The sequence below is a fragment of the Mirounga angustirostris genome, unplaced genomic scaffold, assembly GCF_029215605.1.
Source record: "Mirounga angustirostris isolate CCGP_5_RB_7025 unplaced genomic scaffold, mMirAng1.0.hap1 SCAF_8, whole genome shotgun sequence".
Lineage (NCBI taxonomy): Eukaryota > Metazoa > Chordata > Mammalia > Carnivora > Phocidae > Mirounga > Mirounga angustirostris.
In genome coordinates, this window is record NW_026991716.1 from 135,528,408 (window position 1) to 135,549,523 (window position 21,116).

The 21,116-nt window shown below is 40.8% G+C and overlaps 1 protein-coding gene across 10 annotated transcripts in view; it reads left to right on the top strand.

The window, feature by feature from the left end:
- The window catches only part of ARID1B (AT-rich interaction domain 1B), a 439,835-nt gene that overhangs the window by 333,209 nt on the left and 85,510 nt on the right, over nt 1–21,116 (top strand). For 9 of the 10 annotated variants that reach the window (XM_045865795.3, XM_045865798.3, XM_064598272.1 and 6 more), the window contains one exon: nt 7,796–7,885. The exons of the other annotated variant lie outside the window; for it this stretch is intronic. In XM_045865795.3, coding sequence (XP_045721751.2) covers nt 7,796–7,885 — 90 coding nt within the window. The remainder of the gene's footprint in view (nt 1–7,795; nt 7,886–21,116) is intronic. 10 annotated transcript variants of the gene reach the window in all.

Consider the following 21,116-nt stretch of genomic DNA (forward strand, 5'->3'; position numbering starts at 1 on the left):
AAACCCACAGCGAATATCATTCTCAATGGGGAAAAACTGAGAGCTTGCCCCCTAAGGTCAGGAACGTGGCAGGAATGTCCACTATCACCACTGCTATTCAACACAGTATTAGAAGTCCTAGCCACAGCAATCAGACAACCAAAAGAAATAAAAGGCATCCAAATCGGCAAAGAAGAAGTTAAACTTCCACTGTTTGCAGATGATATGATACTTTATGTGGAAAACCCAAAAGACTCCACCCCAAAACTGCTAGAACTCATACAGGAATTCAGTAAAGTGGCAGAATATAAATCAATGCACAGAAATCAGTGGCATTCCTATACACCAACAACAAGACAGAAGAAAGAGAAATTAAGGAGTCAATCCCATTTACAATTGCACCCAAAACGATAAGATACCTAGGAATAAATCTAACCAAAGAGGCAAAGAATCTGTACTCAGAAAACTATAAAATACTCATGAAAGAAATGGAGGAAGACACAAAGGAATGGAAAAACGTTCCATGCTCATGGATTGGAAGAACAAATATTGTGAAGATGTCAATGCTACCTAGAGCAATCTACACATTCAGTGCAATCCCCATCAAAATACCATCCACTTTTTTCAAAGAAATGGAACAAATAATCCTAAAATTTGTATGGAACCAGAAAAGACCCCGAATAGCCAGAGAAATGTTGAAAAAGAAAAGTAAAGCTGGCAGCATCACAATTCTGGACTTCAAGCTCTATTACACATTTGTCATCATCAAGTTAGTATGGTACTGGCACAACACAGACACATAGATCAATGGAACAGAACAGGGAGCCCAGAAATGGACCCTCAACTCTATGGTCAACTAATTTTCAACAAAGCAGGAAGGAATATCCAATGGAAAAAAGACAGTCTCTTCAACAAAGGGTGTTGGGAAAATTGGACAGCCACATGCAGAAGAATGAAACTGGACCATTTCCTTACACCACACACAAAAATAGACTCCAAATGGTTGAAAGACCTCAATGTGGACAGGAGTCCATCAGAATCCTAAAGGAGAACACAGGCAACAACCTCTTCGACCTCAGCCACAGCAACTTCTTCCTAGATACATCACCAAAGGCAAGGGAAGCAAGGGCAAAAATGAACTATTGGGACTTCATCAAGATAAAAAGCTTTTGCACAGCAAAGGAAACAGTCAACAAAACCAAAAGACAACCGACAGAATGGGAGAAGATATTTGCAAATGACATATCAGATAAAGGGCTAGTATCCAAAATCTGTAAAGATCTTACCAAACCCAACACCCAAAGAACAAATGATCCAATCAAGAAATGGGCAGAAGACACGAACAGACATTTTTCCAAAGAAGACATCCAAATGGCCAACAGACACATGAAAAAGTGCTCAACATCGCTCGGCATCAGGGAAATCCAAATCAAAACCTCAATGAGATACCACCTCACACCAGTCAGAATGGCTAAAATTAACAAGTCAGGAAATGATAGATGTTGGAGGGGATGCGGAGAAAGGGGAACCCTCCTACACTGTTGGTGGGAATGCAAGCTGGTGCAACCACTCTGGAAAACAGTATGGAGGTTCCTCAAAAAGTTGAAAATAGAGCTACCCTACGATCCAGCAATTGCACTACTGGGTATTACAAATGTAGGGATCCGAAGGAGTACATGCACCCCGATGTTTATAGCAGCAATGTCCACAATAGCCAAACTGTGGAAAGAGCCAAGATGTCCAACAACAGATGAATGGTTAAAGAAGATGTGGTATATATATACAATGGAATATTATGCAGCCATCAAAAGGAATGAACTCTTGCCATTTGCAACGACGTGGATGGAACTGGAGGGTGTTATGCTGAGCGAAATAAGTCCATCAGAGAAAGACATGTATCATATGACCTCACTGATATGAGGAATTCTTAATCTCAGGAAACAAACTGAGGGTTGCTGGAGTGGGGGGTGGGGTGGGAGGGATGGGGTGACTGGGTGATAGACACTGGGGAGGGTATGTGCTCTGGTAAGCGCTGTGAATTGTGCAAGACTGTTGAATCTCAGATCTGTACCTCTGAAACAAATAATGCAATATATGTTAAGAAAAAAAGAAGATAGCAGGAGGGGAAGAATGAAGGTGGGGCAATTGGAGGGGGAGATGAACCATGAGAGAGACTATGTACTCTGAAAAACAAACTGAGGGTTCTAGAGGGGAGGGGGATGGGAGGATGGGTTAGCCTGGTGATGGGTATTAAAGAGGGCAGGTTCTGCATGGAGCACTGGGTGTTAATGCATAAACAATGAATCATGGAACACTACATCAAAAACTAATGATGTAATGTATGGTGATTAACATAATAAAAAATAATTCTCAACAAAATAATATAAGAGGATACACAGGTATGCTTTCATTTATGAAAAAAGTATGTAGCATAGACAAACCGAAACCTAAAAAGATTGTTTTTTGTAAAGGGCAACTGGGAAAGAAGTGGAAAGAAGGAGAAATAGAAATAGGGCAGCAGGGTTGAGGAGGGACTGACTCTTTGGCATGTATCTTTTTGTATCACTGTGACTTAGGGAACTATGGAAGTATTTCACATACCCCCTGAATATCGAAACAGTTAAAGCCAATCAAGGTGTGAAGGGAATGCAGAATGGCAAGAAGTCCTAACAAATAGCTCTGTGTTCTTCACAGTGATGTAGATTAGTAATTCTGAAATTACCTTGTGTGTATAATAGAATTGAACAGATTAGTAAATTGATTTAGATAATGAGAATAGAGTTTCTTACTCTTGTAAAAAGAAGTTATAATAAGGAAAGAAGGAAGGCTAAAATATACCCTCCAATTCTGGATTGGAATCAGAGGTATTTGCATAAGCTCACCGTTAATACACCCAAATACCAAAGTGTAGATGGGCATATATGTATGGGTTAGTGTACATCGGCATATTTCCTACTTCTGTTCACTGAGAGGGCCTAGAAGCAGTAACACCCCAGAAATAATGAGCAGACCTACTGCCCAGACCTCAGTCTGCGAACATTGTCTTCCAGTATAAAGAACCAGCACTCCTAGGAGAAGTGGTTGATTACAGGGCTAGGTCAGGAAAACTGCAGAATGAGCCTGCAGTATCTTATGATTCCAAAAACTAAGGATTTGAAGGAGCTTCTGATGGCCAAAGCTGGAACAATTTGAGCAACAAAATAATGTCAATGTTGGATTTTAGCCAACGGAATAAAATAAATATCAATGAGTGTATTTGTTTTTTGTTCTTTTAACAAAGTACTACACACTTAGCAGTTGAAAACAACACACATACCCTGTCTCACAGTTTCCATGGCCAGGCATCCAGGCACAGCCTCGTTTGGTCCTCTGTTTAGGGCCTCATAAGGCTGCGGAGTGTCAGATAGTCTGTCTTCTCATCTGGAGGCTCAACGAGGAAGAATCTGCTTCCAATCTCATTCAGATTATTGGAAAAATTGCCTGCGGTTGTGGAAGTGAGGCCCTCAAGTTCTGGAGGCTGCCTGTCCTTGCCATGTGGCTCAGTTCGCATCATGGGAGCTTCCTTCTTTAAGACCATTGGAAGCACGGGTCTGGTCAGAGAAGCCTGGGTCCTCTTTGAAAGTCGGGTCTGCACAACATCGTCACCCTTTTGATTATCTCAAAGCCAGCCGATTAGGGACTTTAATTATATCTGTAATACGCCTTTAATTTTGCCATGTAATGTAATTTTAGGAGTGATATTTCATTACTTTTGTTATATTCTTAGGTTAAAGCCAAGTCATGGGTTCTGCCCTCCGTCAAGAAGTGGGGATTACACGATGATGTGACTTGCTGGAAGTCATCCTGTAGCGTGTCTTCTACAATGAGTTTTTGTGGATAAAAATAAATAGTCTTAGGCGCCTGGGTGGCTCAGTTGGTTAAGCAACTGCCTTCGGCTCAGGTCATGATCCTGGAGTCCCGGGATCAAGTCCCACATCGGCCTCCCTGCTCAGCAGGGAGTCTGCTTCTCCCTCTGACCCTCCTCCCTCTCATGCTCTTTGTCTTTCATTCTCTCTCTCGCAAATAAATAAAATCTTAAAAAAAAAAATTTTTTTTAAATAAAAAAAGAAAGAAATAGTCTTATAAATACATACACAAATGGGGAAGAAGAGCTAGTTCTTCCTCACAATAGATTTCCATTAATAAATGCAGAAAGAAAGAAGGGAATAAAGGATCATCATTACAAACAGTATTGTAATAAACATTACAGACAGGGTTCTGTAATGGATGCTAAAGTTAGTGAGTGCAAGTTTGAGAGGGACAGGATTTGCATAGTCTCCAATATCTTCCCTAAGATACTCACAACTACAAAGGACAAAATAGTAATTTTATATTGGAGAGATTTGGTTGACACCTAACTTTTACCAAATTATCAAGGTAAACAGCACCAGAAATGAAACATACCAATGTCATGAGTAGTACTCTCCAAAAGCATCAAGTTCATAAAACATAAGGAAAGACTGAGGGTCTTTTATAGGCTGGAGGAGACTAAGGAGAAATAACTAAATGCAGTGTGAGATCCTAGAATGGAAGAAAGAAAAACAATGGTGAAATTCAAATAAGATCTTTAGCTAATAGTGTGGTACCATGTTAAGTGCTTCTAGATAATTGTATTATGGTTATATAAGATGTGAACACCAGGGGACATGGGCTAAAGGATTTATAGGAACTCATTGTACTCATTTTGTAATTTCTTTAAGTGTAAAATTAAAAGTTTTTAATAAAAAAATCATGGTATAGACTTCTGAGAGTTTTAAGTTGTCAACAGTAGAAATTCAGGTGACTTATTGATGCTTCATTTTTATTTTGTCGCACCAAGATTTTGTACAATATTGTATATATGGTCATTGGAGAATGAATACATAGCTGTAAAGTGGTGGGGTTTATTCTAACTCAGCATAGTTTTTTCCAGTTGTAAAGTTTTTTCCATTGTGTTTGCATCATTATAGACACAGACAAGGAGGAAATGGCTTTCTTTAAAAACTCCGTTTTAATGTTAAAGCCTTCCCATAAAGTTTGTTTGTTTACTATGCATGGCAATATTCTCTTTTAAAATAATTACCAAATTTTGTTTAAAAGGTTTTACTTACGAGAAACATATGTCCTGTAAAAATCTATGGTTTTGAGGGTATTTATTTAATTCATTTGGTTCAGAGGGCTCTGAATTGTCTTCTTTATATGGACCATGGACACAAATGAATCCTGTATTATATTTCTCAGACATATATTCTGATTCATCAGCTACTATGACTGTGCTTCGTTCTACCTATGCATATGGAGGATGAAGTTATTTCTTAGTAACTATGAAACTATTGGTGGAAAGATAGGGGGTAAAAACACATGGGGAACTTAAAGCGGTTTGCTCAAATCTGTCTTTACCAGGAAAAGGCTCTTGTTTATTTCTTTAAAGGATGGATTTAATAATAAATGTTCTCATTGCTGTAAAGAGGTATCTGTCTTAGAATTGCACCAGACAAGCATAGTGCTGCTTGGATGTGGCAGTATTTTATGAATTCATGAGATGGGTTTCTTACATCCTTTTTTTATTCTTACTTGATCTATTGTACGTGAGAGCAGTGCCTTGGGCGTGTAAGTAGTGGTGCCTATAGTAACGCAGAATTACTGTTCGCTTTGCTGTCATGGGTCTATGAATTCGGTCCGTCATACAGAAACAATCACTATAATGTAAGCACTTACTGTCTTCATGCAGCTGATTCCCCGGTGACATTTTAAAAAGTCAGGCTTTGGCTGCAGAGTGCTTTCCATTTCTAAATGGGCTGCAGATTTGGGAGCCTTAGGGCATTTCATAGGAAGCACATGACCCTGAGTAGACACAGCAACTTTTGTGTGTCTGTAGCCACATTGATGACCAGTGTTTACCCTTGAAATTGTTTTCATCCAGAATGTTGTTTTTTTTACTTTACATTTAATTATTTGGTGCTCACACTAATTTACTACAAATGTCTAGGAGTAGAATGAATGGCTGAATAGAGGCTGGGCTGTTTGTCCAGGGTTTTTATACACTAGGTGTGGCTGTAACTTACGAGCTACTCGTAGTGGTCTCTCCACACACACTTCTCAGTGTCTATAAATTCAGGTCTTGGTTTTCACTTTATTCGAGAATGAGAAGGGCATTTGAACCCAGGAGCACTCAGAAATACATTCACAGGTTTTACCTGCATTCTCTTCTGAAAGTGAGAAGCCTAAACTCCCAAAAACAATTTCAGGATTTTTAAAATAAGTTCTACTTTCACAACAATGTGTATGTATTATCTAAATGGAAAATCATCTTCCTGCCCCTCTGGCTGCCACAGTTACAGCTGTTATTGGAATTAGTAATGAGTGACAGTCCTGAGAGACTCTGGGGACTGTGCTCTTCCTGGTCTGTAGTCAGGCTGCCTGGCCTCACAGAGATGCCATTGGTTAGAAAGAGGAGAGGGTGATTGTTCAGCATAAAACGCCAGGCTCTGCAGCGTGACCTTCACTGGGTGAATTGGTGGTGATGTTCAATACATCAGTTTCTTTCTCTACTCAGTTGTGATTCTTGTAGCAATATACAAAACCATAGAAAAGTAGGTCCTATGATATCAGAGCAGTTAGCCTGACCTAGCATGATCATAGACCATAGTACCAGAGGGTGATGCAGGGAGATCCATATATGCTTGCATGTATGTATGTATGTATGTATGTATGTATGTATGTATGTACCATGTAGGTATGTATATTTGTCTATTTCGGTCTTTCAGTTTATTTTAGTAAAGGAGGAGATTACAAGATAAAGCAGCAAGGTCTTCATGCCCTGAGAGCTAGCACCTTGAGGATTGGGCTAAATTCAGTTGCCTTCTTCAATAATATTTTTAGTCAAAATGTATCTAAACCTCTGAGCCAGAAAGTGAGTTGAGATCTCAAGTACCTCTGATGATTCTTAAATTTCAAAATCCTGTCTCCTGCCTTCACATGATTCATTGTCTCCCTTTAGTTAATAACAATAATAAGTATCTTTTCCTTTAATTCATATGCTCAGATTAAGGGCCATTAAATAACAAAGTTTTATTAATATTTGTTATGCTAATGAAGGGATTAAAGGAGTAAAAGACATGATTCCTGTCTCAAGGAGCTTACATTATAGTTTGAAGACAAACTGAGCACACATTAAATAAATGGAAATCAAATAGATGTTAATAGGTGCTGTTGCTTTATTAGCAATAAAGATCAAAAAAGTTGCAGAATACTTCCCTGTTTGATGCTAATATATACTACATTTTATAGTAGTATGTTTTATGTTTTTTCACAAAGGTCTTCTGTGTTTATGTTAAATCTCTGATTAATTATAAAGATTGTTTTAGAAATTGGTCGCTATTTCTACATTGAATAAATATTTACCAACGAAAAACTGTTGGCCACTCTGCATGCCTGGCCACTTGGAAACTAGTTCAAACTCAGGAGGAGGAGTTTAGTTCATTAGTCTTGGATTTTGTTAAGTGCGTTAAAGTATATGTCAGATCTCTGCTGCTAATTTATTTGTGAGTTTGGGAACTCCTTCAGTAAGAAATGAAACTTCTCAGGAGGTCATTTGCTGAATAATGATTATCCATGTTTCTTCTTCGTTTTACCAGAAAGGGGCAATGTAGCCCACTTTTTGAGCCCTCTTTCAATATGGGACCGTACCTTCTGTAATCGTTAAATTAAATAAATGTAACTTTGTCTTGGTTTTTGCACAATTGCAGTATTAATGTAGAGGGCTCCCCATCCCCGCTTCCCTTCCTGTGTTTTCCAGGCAGTCAGATGCCTCCTCAGCCACCTGGGAGCCAGTCAGAATCCAGTTCCCATCCTGCCTTGAGCCAGTCACCAATGCCACAGGAAAGAGGTCAGTCTTCAGTTCATATCTTATATATCTTTGTGTTTTGAGTATATAAGACTTACATGAATTTGGTCATCTTTCCATCTCCTTGTAGATAATGTTTCTTCATCAGATGAACAAAATAAGAACATACGTACAACAAATATGGAAGAGAAGGATGCTTTCTTGCAGATTAGGTGAAGTTTGACCAAGCACAGTTCAAGACGCAAAGAATATATAGGTCCACATAGCACCCATGAAGCATAGTTTATACATGACTATAGTCTGACAGTTGATCTAGCCAAGTAAAAGTGACTGTTAATGATGCGATTTGGGTATCAGTCCTAATGAAGTAAAATGTTGGAGTGTGTGTATGTTCAGCTGTTTTGATCAATTATATATCCCAGGATACTTAAACAGTAAAGATTTAAACACAGAGTAAGACCTTGTATTATACAATTGTAGTATCTTAGAACTAGAGCCAACCCGAGAGATTGTAGAGTCGCATCACCTCAACTTAACAACTAAAGAAACTGAGGACCAGAGAGCTGGTCATACTATCCTCGTTGTCAGAGGATAGTTAGGGCCAGAGCCAGAAAAAAGAACACAGGCTTTTCCTGAAGCCCTTGGACACGTGGGTTGTCCCACATCTGCAGACTCTTTGATCTTTAGCTCAGTTGTGCACATTCACCCCACATATTATTGCCTTGGTTGCGGCCTTTGGCCCTCATTTGTTTATGTCTGTCTACTTTCTCTCCTTCTGTAGTAAAGCTGCTTTTGTTGGTGCTGATTTTCATCCAGACTAGTGCAGACCAGGGTTTACACGCCTACCACACCTACCACACCACATGGTGCTGTGTCAACGCACTTCCCCCGCCAGTGAGCCAGTGGGAGCACGTGAAGCGTGTCACTTGTGCTCTCCCTCAGGCGCATCCAGAAGACGGAAGTGGCTAGCTTGGTAGCTGCTGTTTAAAGGCTCCCGCCCCTCACTCTTATAATTATGCCTGTATGAGTTGTACAGATGATGATTTGCTTCTAATTGGAATTAAAAGGTTTCAGTTATTTTACATGTTTAATAACTCAGCGCCTCATGCTTTTAGAAAGTAATGCCAGTCAGAAGATGGATTAGTCCTAGCTACGTATCAATTGTGTTAAAATGAATATTTAGTAGGAATAAAGTGAAATTTTTATTTTCTGATACCGCTACATATTTAACTTTTTAATTATAATTTAATGTATAGCTAACACATTAATTCCCTTATTGAGATACTACAGTATGTCTTGCTAATGGGATAGTTAATGGTTTTCAAACTACAGGGTGTATAGGAATTACCTGGAGAACTGGTTAAAAGAGACTTCTGGGCCACACACAGCCCCAGATTTCTGACTCAGTAGGCTTGTGGTGGGCCACTTAAGATCTGCATTTTGGACACGTTCCCAGCTATTGCTGATGCTGCTGATCTGAGGACCATACTTTGAGAACCACTGCCTTAATGATACTATAATGTGTTCTGATAATTGTGTGGTATGTGCACTTGTTTCTCTAAACTTCCCACTGAATCCTCCTGCGAACCAGTCTTGCACCTCACATCCTTTTTCTGTGTTAACTCCTCGGGTCTCTGGTCCTCTGGAAGTTCATGGAGGGCATCCTGGCACCATGCAAGGGGGAGTTCTCTCCAAACTCCTTCACTTGCCCTTGGGTTGCACCTGCATTGTGTCGCCAGGTCAGGGAGGTGGAGAAAATGAAGCATGAGAGACACTGTCCTGCACTGGAAACCTGCTCGGGCCAGAGCCAGAGCTAAGATGAAGACATTTGTCATTTCCTTTAACGCTCACCATAACCCTGTACCGCCATTCCCACTGGGGGAGTCCACTTCTCCGGCAAGCATCCGAGGGTAAGAGGTTCCCTATTTGGAAGTACTACAATTCTCACCTTTATTGCTAAGAATTAAAAGAGAGAAACCCCTTCCAGATCGTCCAGCAATGTGGCCCCCAACCTCTTGCAGCTAATATGTGTTTAAGAAATTTGAAAATGTAGGGCGCCTGGGTGGCTCAGTCAGTTAAGCGACTGCCTTTGGCTCAGGTCATGATCCTGGAGTCCCTGGATCGAGTCCCGCATCGGGCTCCCTGCTCGGCAGGGAGCCTGCTTCTCCCTCTGACCCTCCCCCCCACCATGTGCTCTCTCATTCTCTCTCTCTCAAATAAATAAATAAAATCTTTAAAAAAAAAAAAAGAAATTTGAAAATGTAAAAAGCCAAATGTGACCCATGCTGACACAATGAGAAAACACAGTTAAATTAAACTTTTAACTTAAACAGGCACCTGGTGGTGCAGTCAGTTAAGCATCCAACTCTTGGTTTTGGCTCAGGTGGTGATCTCAGGGTCCTGAGATCAAGCCCCACGTCGGGCTCTGCGCCCAGCATGGAGTCTTCTTAGGACTCTCTTTCACTCTCCCTTTGCCCCTCCCTCCTGAAAATAAATAAATAAATCTTAAAAAAAAACTTTTAGCTTAAACAAATACATTAGCAAGCAAAATCTAGAGTTTTCTTCTGGTGTCACTATGTAAAAACCATTGTGTAGATATGTTATTTTTTTTCCATCTTCATTGTATATAGTGTGGTTTTGGTAACTGCTAATGGATACATAACAATCTGGGTAGTTATAATGTCCATTTCCTTCAAATAGCAAATATAAATTTTATAATTTGCTAAATCTGAACTGATTTTTATGAATATGTTCCCCAAACTTCCTCTGAAAGGCTGCTAAAGATGTTATGTGCATCCCTTATGTGCCTTTTGTCGGATGGACAGCCCCCTAAACGGGAAAACTTTGTATTTCCAAACAGCTCGTAAATGATGCTTTGCCATGGGATGCCTGGGTGGCTCAGTCGGTTAAGCATCTGCCTTCGGCCCAGGTCATGATCCTGGGGTCCTGGGATTGAGCCCCGTGTCAGGCTCCCTGCTCAGCAGGGAGTCTGCTTCTCCCTCTCCTTCTACCCCTCCCCCTGCTTGTTCTTTCTCTCTCTCTCTCTCAAATAAGTAAAATCTTTAAAAAAAAAAAATGATACTTTGCCATGCGTGAGTTAAATTTCTACCAAAATTGGACAGCAAAAAAATTTTTTTTTTGATGGCTTTGTTATTTGTTAAAATCTAGGAAGAAATGTTAATTCTTAATGATATTTGATCAGGTATTTTAGTGACAAATGACACAGTCATTATAATGCTTTGATAGAATATAACATTTTTCTTGTCTGTTTTATCATCATTGGGTGTGTACCAACAGTATATACAGTACAAAGTAGATTTGAGAAAACACTTGCTAGAAAATTCCCCGGTGTTGAAAATTCCCCATGTATTGAAAAGTAATTTAGCTTCATGTATTCCTTTACAATTGATATATCCACCTGCCCCTATTGAGGGAAGTGAGGAAAGAAACAGAGAGGAAAAAAGTATGTTGATGAGTTAGCATCTTCAAAAAAAAAAAAAAATTCGCTTAGAAACCATGGACCTTGATAGACAAGAACATAGCTCCTATGCTGCTGAGTACTAAAATAACCAAGTTGAGCAATTCCTTTTACACTTATTTTGTTTTAATAAGTAAGATTAAGATAAGAGAGTAAGATTCCAGTTACACACATCTTTAATGTATCTACGGGGGGAAGTGCCTGGGTGGCTCAGATGGTTAAGCATCTGCCTTCAGCTCAGGTCATGATCCCAGGGTCCTGGGATCGAGGCCCACGTCGGGCTCTTGGCTCAGCGGGGAGTCTGCTTCTCCCTCTCCCTCTCCCTCTGCCTCTCCCCCTGCTCATGCGCTCTCTCTCTTTCGCTCTCTATTTCTGTGTCTCAGGTGAATAAATAAAATCTTTAAAAAAATAAAAATCTACAGAGAATAGATTTTCTCTAATAGGAAAAAATCTAGAAACATACTTGCCTGGAGACAATGGCACAAAGCAAGAGATGCACCCTACTTCTGTTTGGTGGTGTGGTTTCCTGGTTATTCCCCAGAGTCCTCATGAAAGACAGCAGGACTGTTAACGCTACTCAGAAGCCTGGCTCCCCCCAGGCTCAGGAAGCTGAACTCTTGCCCTGCCATCATTCCTTCCTACTTGGTCCTTGGATTCCTGTGCAGGAAGACCATGTCTTAATAAACTCTATACTCTGTTGAGAATTTTGCAAACCTCAAGCTGTCCTGGGATCTGAACCACATTTGTATCTGCAAGGCCATGTCCTCTTCCCAGAGCTGGTTGCTGAGTCAGGTGCAGAGTCGGTATGCTGCCCAGATTCCCAGCAGCCCTACAGTGCCCTCCGATCTGGTGGGTCTGGGGCCAAGTCTGTCTAAGGTCATCAGTCACAAATCCATTTCCCCACATTGTATGTATGCAAACATAACTGAGTTTCTGCAGTTTTATATTTTCCATCTACAAAAGCTATGTTTGCAAGGAAATATGGATATGGCCAGTGTCCCCAGGTACAAAGAAAGGGAAACATTTTAGGTATTTATTGGCCTCTTTGCTGTCCTATAGTGCTGTCCCTACACTCTGATCTGCTCTCCCATACAGCACCTGGCTTAGCGCTCTCCTCTTTGCCCCTCATGTGGTGCTAGAACCTCCTACTAACTGAATAAAGAAAATGAGTTCAAATTCTTTGGTCTTAACTGCTTCATTATTGATGTAAGTTTAAAAGAAGAAAGGTCAAAACTTCAGTTTAGTCTTCTGTAACACATTCGCCACTGGGTTTTATCTTAAATCTTCTCTCTGTAGTCCTCACATAACAAAATGAAGAATTGCTGTTAAAGCCCTTCACCAAAAAATCAAGCAGTATAAATTATGCCACCCAAGGCATTGGAGAAAGCATCCAGATAATGCTAAAAAAAACTAAAATAAATGTTACGAGAAAATCTTAGCTAACAAGTTTAGGTTAGTTTTATCCTTCTTGTATAATCTTCAACTTGTATATCTTAAAATTTGAAGAGAGCAATAGGAAATGGCTTCCTAATGTGTTGCCCTGTTTTCCAAGAGGGCTTGGAGGGAATATCTACTCAGTCATCTGAGTAGATAAATAAGTATAATTATTATTAACATTAAAATGATTGCATTTTTAACCCCCATAAAATGTTAAGCTTAATGAAACTAGCAAATGCCCTTCTAGTTATTGGATTAGCAATTAGGTGAAAACGTTTCAAGAAGGCTTATTTATTTGGACAGATGTAGAGAGGTCAGAATTAATTTTTTGAAAACCTTTTAATTGAATTCCCTTTTAATTTTCACAGTGGTGTCTAGTTAAATATTCATGGTAATGCTGGTGGTTTTCTGAAGGTCTGAACTAGATCTGGATTCTCAGAATCAACGTAGGTGATTTAACCCTTTTCATCTGGGAGGTCAGCAGGGACTTCCTTAGTGTAATCCCATAGCATTTGGATAATTAGAAGGTAGTAATGAGGATTTAATTAGTCCTTGAGATATGCTGAAAGCAGAGCCACTACGAACTTTCCCTTTTGGACACGGATTGCAAGCAGAGTTGACGCTTCTGCAGGACTGTGATGTGCTAGGAAATGTATTCTGTTGCTGGAGGAGGCTCTTTGGCACCATTCTGTGACCGTCAGATCTGCACGGAAGGTATCCTGGGTGAAATCTTCCAGAATTACTGAATAGCACCCTCCCCCCCACCCGCCTTCATTCTTGTCCATCTACATGACAACCTTTCTTCTCTTTTTACTATTTAAACAGAGTTGTAGTCAAAGCGCACAGGCTTACTGTACCTGATGGAGAATTGGCTTTCTCTGTTACCAGTGACAGCAGATTAGACAAGCTAGACGAGTGGTGGGTTTACTCTGTAGTACACAAGGACAGTAGACAAGGAGAAAATAACAAAATCCAGCCAAACTCTGTTCTTGAACGCGCTGTCTGACTAAAGAGTCCCAAAATTCCAGTCTTTGGAATCTGATCTTCACAATGATATTTATCAGTAACTCCATGTTTATGAATATAAAGAGTGCCATTATCCAGAAAAGGTGTGTAGCACAGAGGTGGAATTGGACATTTAGATGTTTTTCTTGTGTGCCCACCCTGAAAAGGTGAATCAGAATTTGTATACGTCACAAGTATGAGGTTTCGAATGTACCTATTTTGTGTAGACTGAATAGACTACATCTTCATTTTTCTCCTATTTTTTCTTTTGTTATTAATCCCAAATGTTAACTGACTTGGTATAATTTTATTCTCACTGCTTAGTGGTATATTTGATCTTCTTTCTGAAGTCCAAACAGAATTCCTCATCAAATTTCTAGGCACATTCTATTTGCTTAGGGCAAATCTTTCTTACTTTTAATGCCAAGGGCAAGAAAAGAAAGCTCTTAAAATTAATCGAGTCTTTTACTATAAATTAGACCGAGCTCTTGAGGGCCAGAACTGAATTTTTTTTAGACTCTGTATTTCTATGTCTACAACAGAGCCTCATGTATAGTAGATGTTCAACCAAGTTTGAGCTGGACAACACAAAATAATGCAGCCTTCACACCAATTCAGAAGTTTCAAATGGTTTCAGAGCACAGAACAATCAAAGAACAAAATATCTTGTGTTCTTAAATTTTAATTTAAGAATATTATCTCAATTTTACCATGATAGGTCATTTGCTGTGGTGTAGGCTGTTTCCCTCTCTTAAGACATGGTGGGCATTTTGATCTTGCACCAAATGAAAGCTACCACTTCTGCTACCCATCCTTCCTGGACGTATTTCTATAACTGTACAGACATGACATCAGGCTGAGCTGGAGTCTTCCCACCTGCAGCCTGGCATTAAATGAGTTGTCCAGAGGCCACTGCACCCCCCCCCACCTTACCCCAACCAGGCTCTTTATATCTTAGGAATATTTAAATGGAAATAAGTAAAAATTTTGAGAAGTTTTTAATGCTATTAGCTGGATTCATGGCAATATTTAGATCACAATTAGTTTTGAAAATTTTTTAATGATTTTGAATATCTTAATTGACCTAACTTCTTAATTTTCGAGAACAGATTAACAAGTTAGCTCAAAAATGGAGACCACCAAGATGATTGTTAAGGAGTTGGAAGTAGGATTGAAGATTTTTTTTTTTTCTGTTTCTGCAAACCACAGAAACGATTTGTTCCTCTTTCTTTTGGATTCTCAGTTTTAATATGACAGTAAATCTGCACATTCTGAAATGTTTTCATGGGGTATGTTGGTTATCAGAAAGTGTTCTCTTACTTGACCTTTCTAATTACCCTTGATATATAAAGGTGTTCTTACCATTTGTGAGCACACCAAACATAAAATGGTGCTGCCTTTCAGCACAAGGCTATTATCAAAAAGAGAAAATGTATCACTTTCCAAATGTCTTGCTGTGTAAGTCTAGTAGATCAACGTGTTAAAGCATTAGCGATCGTCTGCCCCCACCCCCAGATGCAATTAATTCAGCCTCCGCTCTTAATTGAGGACTCCTTTTTTTATAATCCGTGACAGACGAAAATAAAGTCAAATGGGAGGTCATATACAAGAGAGAGTATCTAGGAAGCTGTTTGTAATTTCCTCAGCCCCAGAGCTCTGCCTCTGGGCTGGATTGTAGACCCAGCCAATGCTAGCCTAGTGAAGGAAATAACAGCATAGGGCTTGTATCAGGGTTATCCTTCCATTCCTCTTAAGTCCGCTATCCAGAGATCTGCTCACCAAAAAGCTGGGAAAACAAATATCACATACAATAAAAGTCCATTATATTCACTGAGGAATCGTCAGTCGAAACTTTAGAATATTTTCAAAGGTGCATGGTTTTGTCACTCTTGCTATATGCAATAATTTTTTCGAATTGCCAATTAAAGCTTGCTTTTAATAGTTAACCTCATTTGTAATTGGCTCATTATTCTTCACTGGAAGTATTTGAGAACATCTGGATCTTAGGTAAATTCCACATTGTGTATTACATGCACTTATTTGTAATAACGTGTTTTCTCCTGTGCCTTATGGGTCTGTACCTCAGGGAAGGACCATTGTCTGCCCAGTTTGCCAAGCCAGAAGGCTAGAAGGCATCCTGGACGCCTTTTTCTCTCCCATCTGCCCCCCACTAGTCATCATGTTCCGTGAACTCTACCCCTGCAGTGTATTCCATGCATCCCCTCTTCTTGGTGTCCGCTGTCACTACCCTGCCCCAGGCACCCCTGCTCCCTGGGTACCTTCAGCAACCTCCCAGCTCTTCTTCCTGTCTCAGCTGTGTTCCCTTTCAGTCACTTTTCCATGCTGAGTCTGGAATGGTCTTCTCCAGGCGGCTGGTTGGATTATGTGATTCCCTGCAGCCCAGGAGCCCCCCTTTGCCTTGGAGGAAGGCTGCACTGAGGTGCTTGTTTATGAGGCTGTTTCTTACCCCATGCCAGCCTTCCTTTCTGGCCTTACCTCTCATCACCCCGCTGCCTCTCATCTCCAGCCAACCGAACCTCTTTTAAGATCTTTATATAAACTCTTCTCTCCGTCATTTTTGCCACCCACACCTTGACCCCAACCCCACCCTGGCATGCCCCTCCCTTGCCCATCTTTACTGATCCTTCGGGCCCTCCATAGCCTGGCACCTGGTAGGTCTTTGAGTCCATATTTGCTACACGAACAAATGAAGGAAGCATTACCTGTCGCAGTGGTGCTCCCAACAGCCAGGCACCGTCCCAATGAGCCTGGCTGTGCTCAGGACCCATTGTCGGGATTATCAGTGGAATTCTCCGTGACCAGAGCTCTGGGACCGATGGTAAGGACCACTGGCCCTGTTCAGTCTCCTACCTGCATGCTTGTGTAGTACATGCTTTTTCTCATTTTAATCTTCAGGGAGTTTGAAAGCAAAAAACCTGGCTTTAGGTGCAAGCTTTACCACTTAACTAGTTTTGTGACCTTGGACAATTAAATCTCTGCTTCCTCATATATAAAGTGAGGATCAGTGTCCTTTGGATTTATTGCATGGATCAAATGCAACCTTGTATACAAAGGTTATAAACTGGGAAGCCCTGGGCGCCTGGATGGCTCCGTCGGTTGAGTGTCCCGACTCTTGATTTCGGCTCAGATCATAATTTCAGGGTCATGAGGTTGGGCTCCATGCTGGGCATGGAACCTGCTTAAGATCCTCTCTCTCCCTCTCCAAAAAAAAATAAAAAATAAAATAAATTGTGAAGCCCTATGCAAATACTAATAATAAACATAAGCATCAGGCACAAAAGATTCAGGGGAGACCTGGGTTGTGAAAGCCTTGAAAAGCAGTTTCTTTGCTACTTCCAGCACATAGTAACACACATAAAATTGTCTTTGCTCTCTGCACCGAAGCGGACTTTTGCAACTAATACTCGAAAGATTTGTGTAAGGAAAGGCTGGGTATTTTGCCCCCATCTACCATCTGGGTAATCAGTCTGATCCTTCCCCGGACTCTCATTTGCCCAGTGATAGATGATGTCAGTAGCCGAGAGGGTTCTGTGGGTGTGGATGGGGAGAGCTTAGATGCTCACGTCTGTGCCCCTGCATTATAGGGCGCTGCAGTGGCAGGAAAGGAAGAGGGAGCAATTCTGCCAGTTAACCTGATAGCACAGCTGGGAGGGCGCTGGGGGCCCTGGGTTACAGCCTTGAACGGGTCATTAGTTTTTGTCTTCCTCTAAGCAGTTCATGTTGTGAAGAGAAGCAGGCAGGCAAATAAACACTGGAGATATTAAAATGTAACAAGAATATTCTTTAAAATCTATTTTTCTCCCCAAATGGGAATCTGACACCTATTTGGGATGAGAAATCGCTCTGTCTTTATAGTCGGGAGACTCTCTGCTTAGGTGGTACAGCGTGTGACCATTATTTCACACATGTGGGGAAACATCTTTTACTGAACTGGCTTGAAGAAACAAGGCAGTTCTGTGAATTTTTAACAGATGCCAACGTGAAAACAAATTGTCCATGTGCCAAAGGAAAAACGTGCTTTGCTTTCCAGTGGCTCATAGAACCTTGGTGCTTTACTGGTGTCCTGACGGTGCTAGAGCTTTCCAGAGGCACCTCTGATGAAGAAATGACATTTTTGTGTAATTGGTCCTATGCTCTCTTGCTCCCCTGCATTAGCCTGGGCACTCTTGCTCTTCCTTTGCTGTTTTCTCTTTGATGCACAGGATGAACTGTGGTTTGGGCTTTGTGTTTGCCTCAGTGTTTTCCAACAGGATTTAAAAGTCCCTTACAGTTGTAGAATTTGTTGGGCTGCCTGAAGAGGAAGAGGATGTATGTTTGGAGGCTTAGATCCACGTTAAGATGCCTTCCAATTTAATAACCTGAAATTTCCCATTTTTGCTTGACTATGTCTTTGACCTTGTTTCTAAATCAGGTTTGTACACCCTTCGACTTAGGGATGCACTTCCATTAGATGACCCTTGCCCCTGTCAGTGACTGTTCTGGAGTTGGGACAGCCTGCCATTGCCTATTTGGATTCGCAAAGCTTTCCACTGTATTTTCTTCTATCTCATCTCCCCCAAATATGTCTTCTGGCCACTTTACTTTTTATCTTAAATATAATTTCATTCTATTTTTGAGAATTTTTGAAGTCCTCCTAAAGGTATCTCTGTCTTATCCAATGAAGAGTTTTTCCTCATTCCTGCAGCATAAAAAATAGTCTATGTTCATCTCTTATGTGGAAAATGTGATTCGTTTATAATGGTTGTGCAAATCAGTTTAATTTCTTTTAATATGCTAAGGTTTAGATAGTAACACTGGATCTTTCCTATAAAACAATTTTTTCCAGATAAGAGAATTATATAACTTTTTTTAAAACCAGGAAAAATATCCACTTAATAAACCACAAATACTACAGTGCTGAAGAAAATATTCGAAAGGTCCTAAAAACTCACTTAATCTAATAGTAATAAAAAGAAAGATTTTAGAAATGCTAATTCTCAATTAGACCAATTTTCTAAGTTGACAACAAGGGATTTTTTTTTTTTTTTTTTTTAATTCAGAAAGGAAAAATGTCTCTTTGGCTTAGTCTCTAATATGGGTCTCTATTATGGAGATCAGTAGCATTTTTCCTAAACTTAACATTACTTACAGTGCCATGTAATAAGAATAGATTGTTTGTCTTGAATTTTCCACTGATACTAATACAAATATCTGTAGAAGAATGACACTAAAGAAAACAGTCCTTAACGTGCAGACTGAGTGAGTCCAGGTAAGATTCTGGCAACCCTCCCTCCATTCCCATCTTTAGCTATTGATTGGTTACATAGAATATAGCAACCAAAAAATTATCAAATTGTAATTAAATATCTAAACTAACACAGTGTGCCTTTGGAATACACGTTAGGGCAAGTTATTAGCATCTTACTAGGTGGCGGAAACAAGCCTGGCTAAGATTAGGCTTTTCTCACATGAGCTTCAGAGCTCCATGACAGGGCCCCAGCCAAAGGGCAAGCATTTCTTCCTTCTGGCCCAAGGTCTCAGGTGGTCTTTCTTATAAGTAGAAAGAGAATTGTCTTCTTTAACTACCCCTCCCCCACGCGTGCGTGTGCACACACACACAAACCTAATGGGTTGATTCATCCATTGCATAAATGATTATCAAGCTAGTCATTAGTCATAGGTCCTTATAACCCAATGGTCAACAAAAGTCAAGATCCTTGCTCTTTACCTTAATAGTCAATTCAGGCACTTGACAGGAATCTTGATATTTCTCTCTGTCTCTCTGTATCTTTCTCTCTCTCTCTCTCTCTCTCTCTCTCTCATTTCAGTGGGCAAACTGGGGAATCTGCCAGATCAGGAAGGTTGTACGCTGAGTCTTATGCTGCTCAGAGCTAATCAGTATTGTAGCTATTGGTTGCGTGGCCTGAAACTGACAAGCTTAGCTTTTCTGAGCCAAATAACATGGCCGGCCAATTATTTCTGGAACTAGCTCTCTGGAAAAGGGCAATGCTTTCTGGATAGTCGACTGGGTGAGGCAAGCTACCCATCAGCTGCGACTGGCTCTGTTGGAGGAGGTGTAGAGCAGGCAGGCCCAGACGACGACACAGCGTGTGCTGCCTGGGGAAGGGCAGCAGGCTGTTTGCCCAGAGCCTCACAGGGTATGGCATTTGTCACCTCAGTGAATGCACCACGGTCCAGGGACTTGCAGCTCTTTTTGGCTTCACTGTGACGGATGGTTTGTAGGGGAGCCTGGCAAAGGGAAGCTAGTTCGGAAACTTGGGCGTCATTCCAACAGGAAATAAATGGTGGGTTGTCTTTAAAATAATATGAATAATAACAGCTATCACTTAGGGAGCCTTTCCCTGTGTGCAGGCCCTGAGCTGCGTGGTGTTCATATCGTTTTCTCATTTAATCTTAGGAATGTAGGCTCGCTTGTCATCTGCATGTTGCAGAAAAGGAAACAGGCTTAACTATTAACTAACTGGCCTGAAGTCCCCTAACTATGAGTGTCACTTTGCAGTGACAGTGGAGATGGACCAAGTGGATGTATTTGGCAGATATTTAGGGGACAGAAACAGCCATGCTTTCTGCTTGTTGGGATTTGAGCTGTCAATTGTGCCTTCCTTGAAAAGCCGTCTTCCTTTCCCTGGAAACAGTTCTTCAACTATACTGTGAATTGAGGAGCCAGGCCACCATGTTTATGAAGGTCTTTTTGTAAAGCAAAAGTAAATGGGCTCGTAATGAACGTGTTTTCTTACTCATTAAAAACACGTATTTGGTGCCAGTTCTGTGCCCAGCCCCTCACCTGGTCCCGAAGAAGCAGATGCGGAGAGAATGGGTTTGTGGGCTGCAGCAGGCGGCTGTTTGGGCAGAAACAGGCACATGAGCCTGTAATTTGGCAGTGAGGTACCTACTGTGCCTCATGGTGCTTTCTGAGCCTACGAAGCACCTGCTTTTCTGGAAGGCCGAGGAGTGCCGTGGAAGAGAGCAGGAGTGGGGCTGGGAAAGACTGGAGTCTGTGCGCTACACGGAGACGAACGGCCTGTGGACACACTGTGGGACACACTATGAAAACCGCATACTCACCAGAGGACACGGTCTAGCATTTTGTTTTCAAACCGTGCCTCCAATTAGTGAGTTTTTAATTGAAAAAAAAAAAAAAAATTTAAATAGCAGAGTGCATTTCACATAATAAGGGTGGAAATTGTTTTGTGAAGCAGTGTGCGTGTGAACCAGCCTGTGAGTATATAAACATAGGTTCACCTACACACTGGATCGTGATATAAAATCTGTTTCTCCCCTATGGATTGTGGTTAGCAATGTTTTAATACTTTGTGAGCCTCAGGGTCTTCA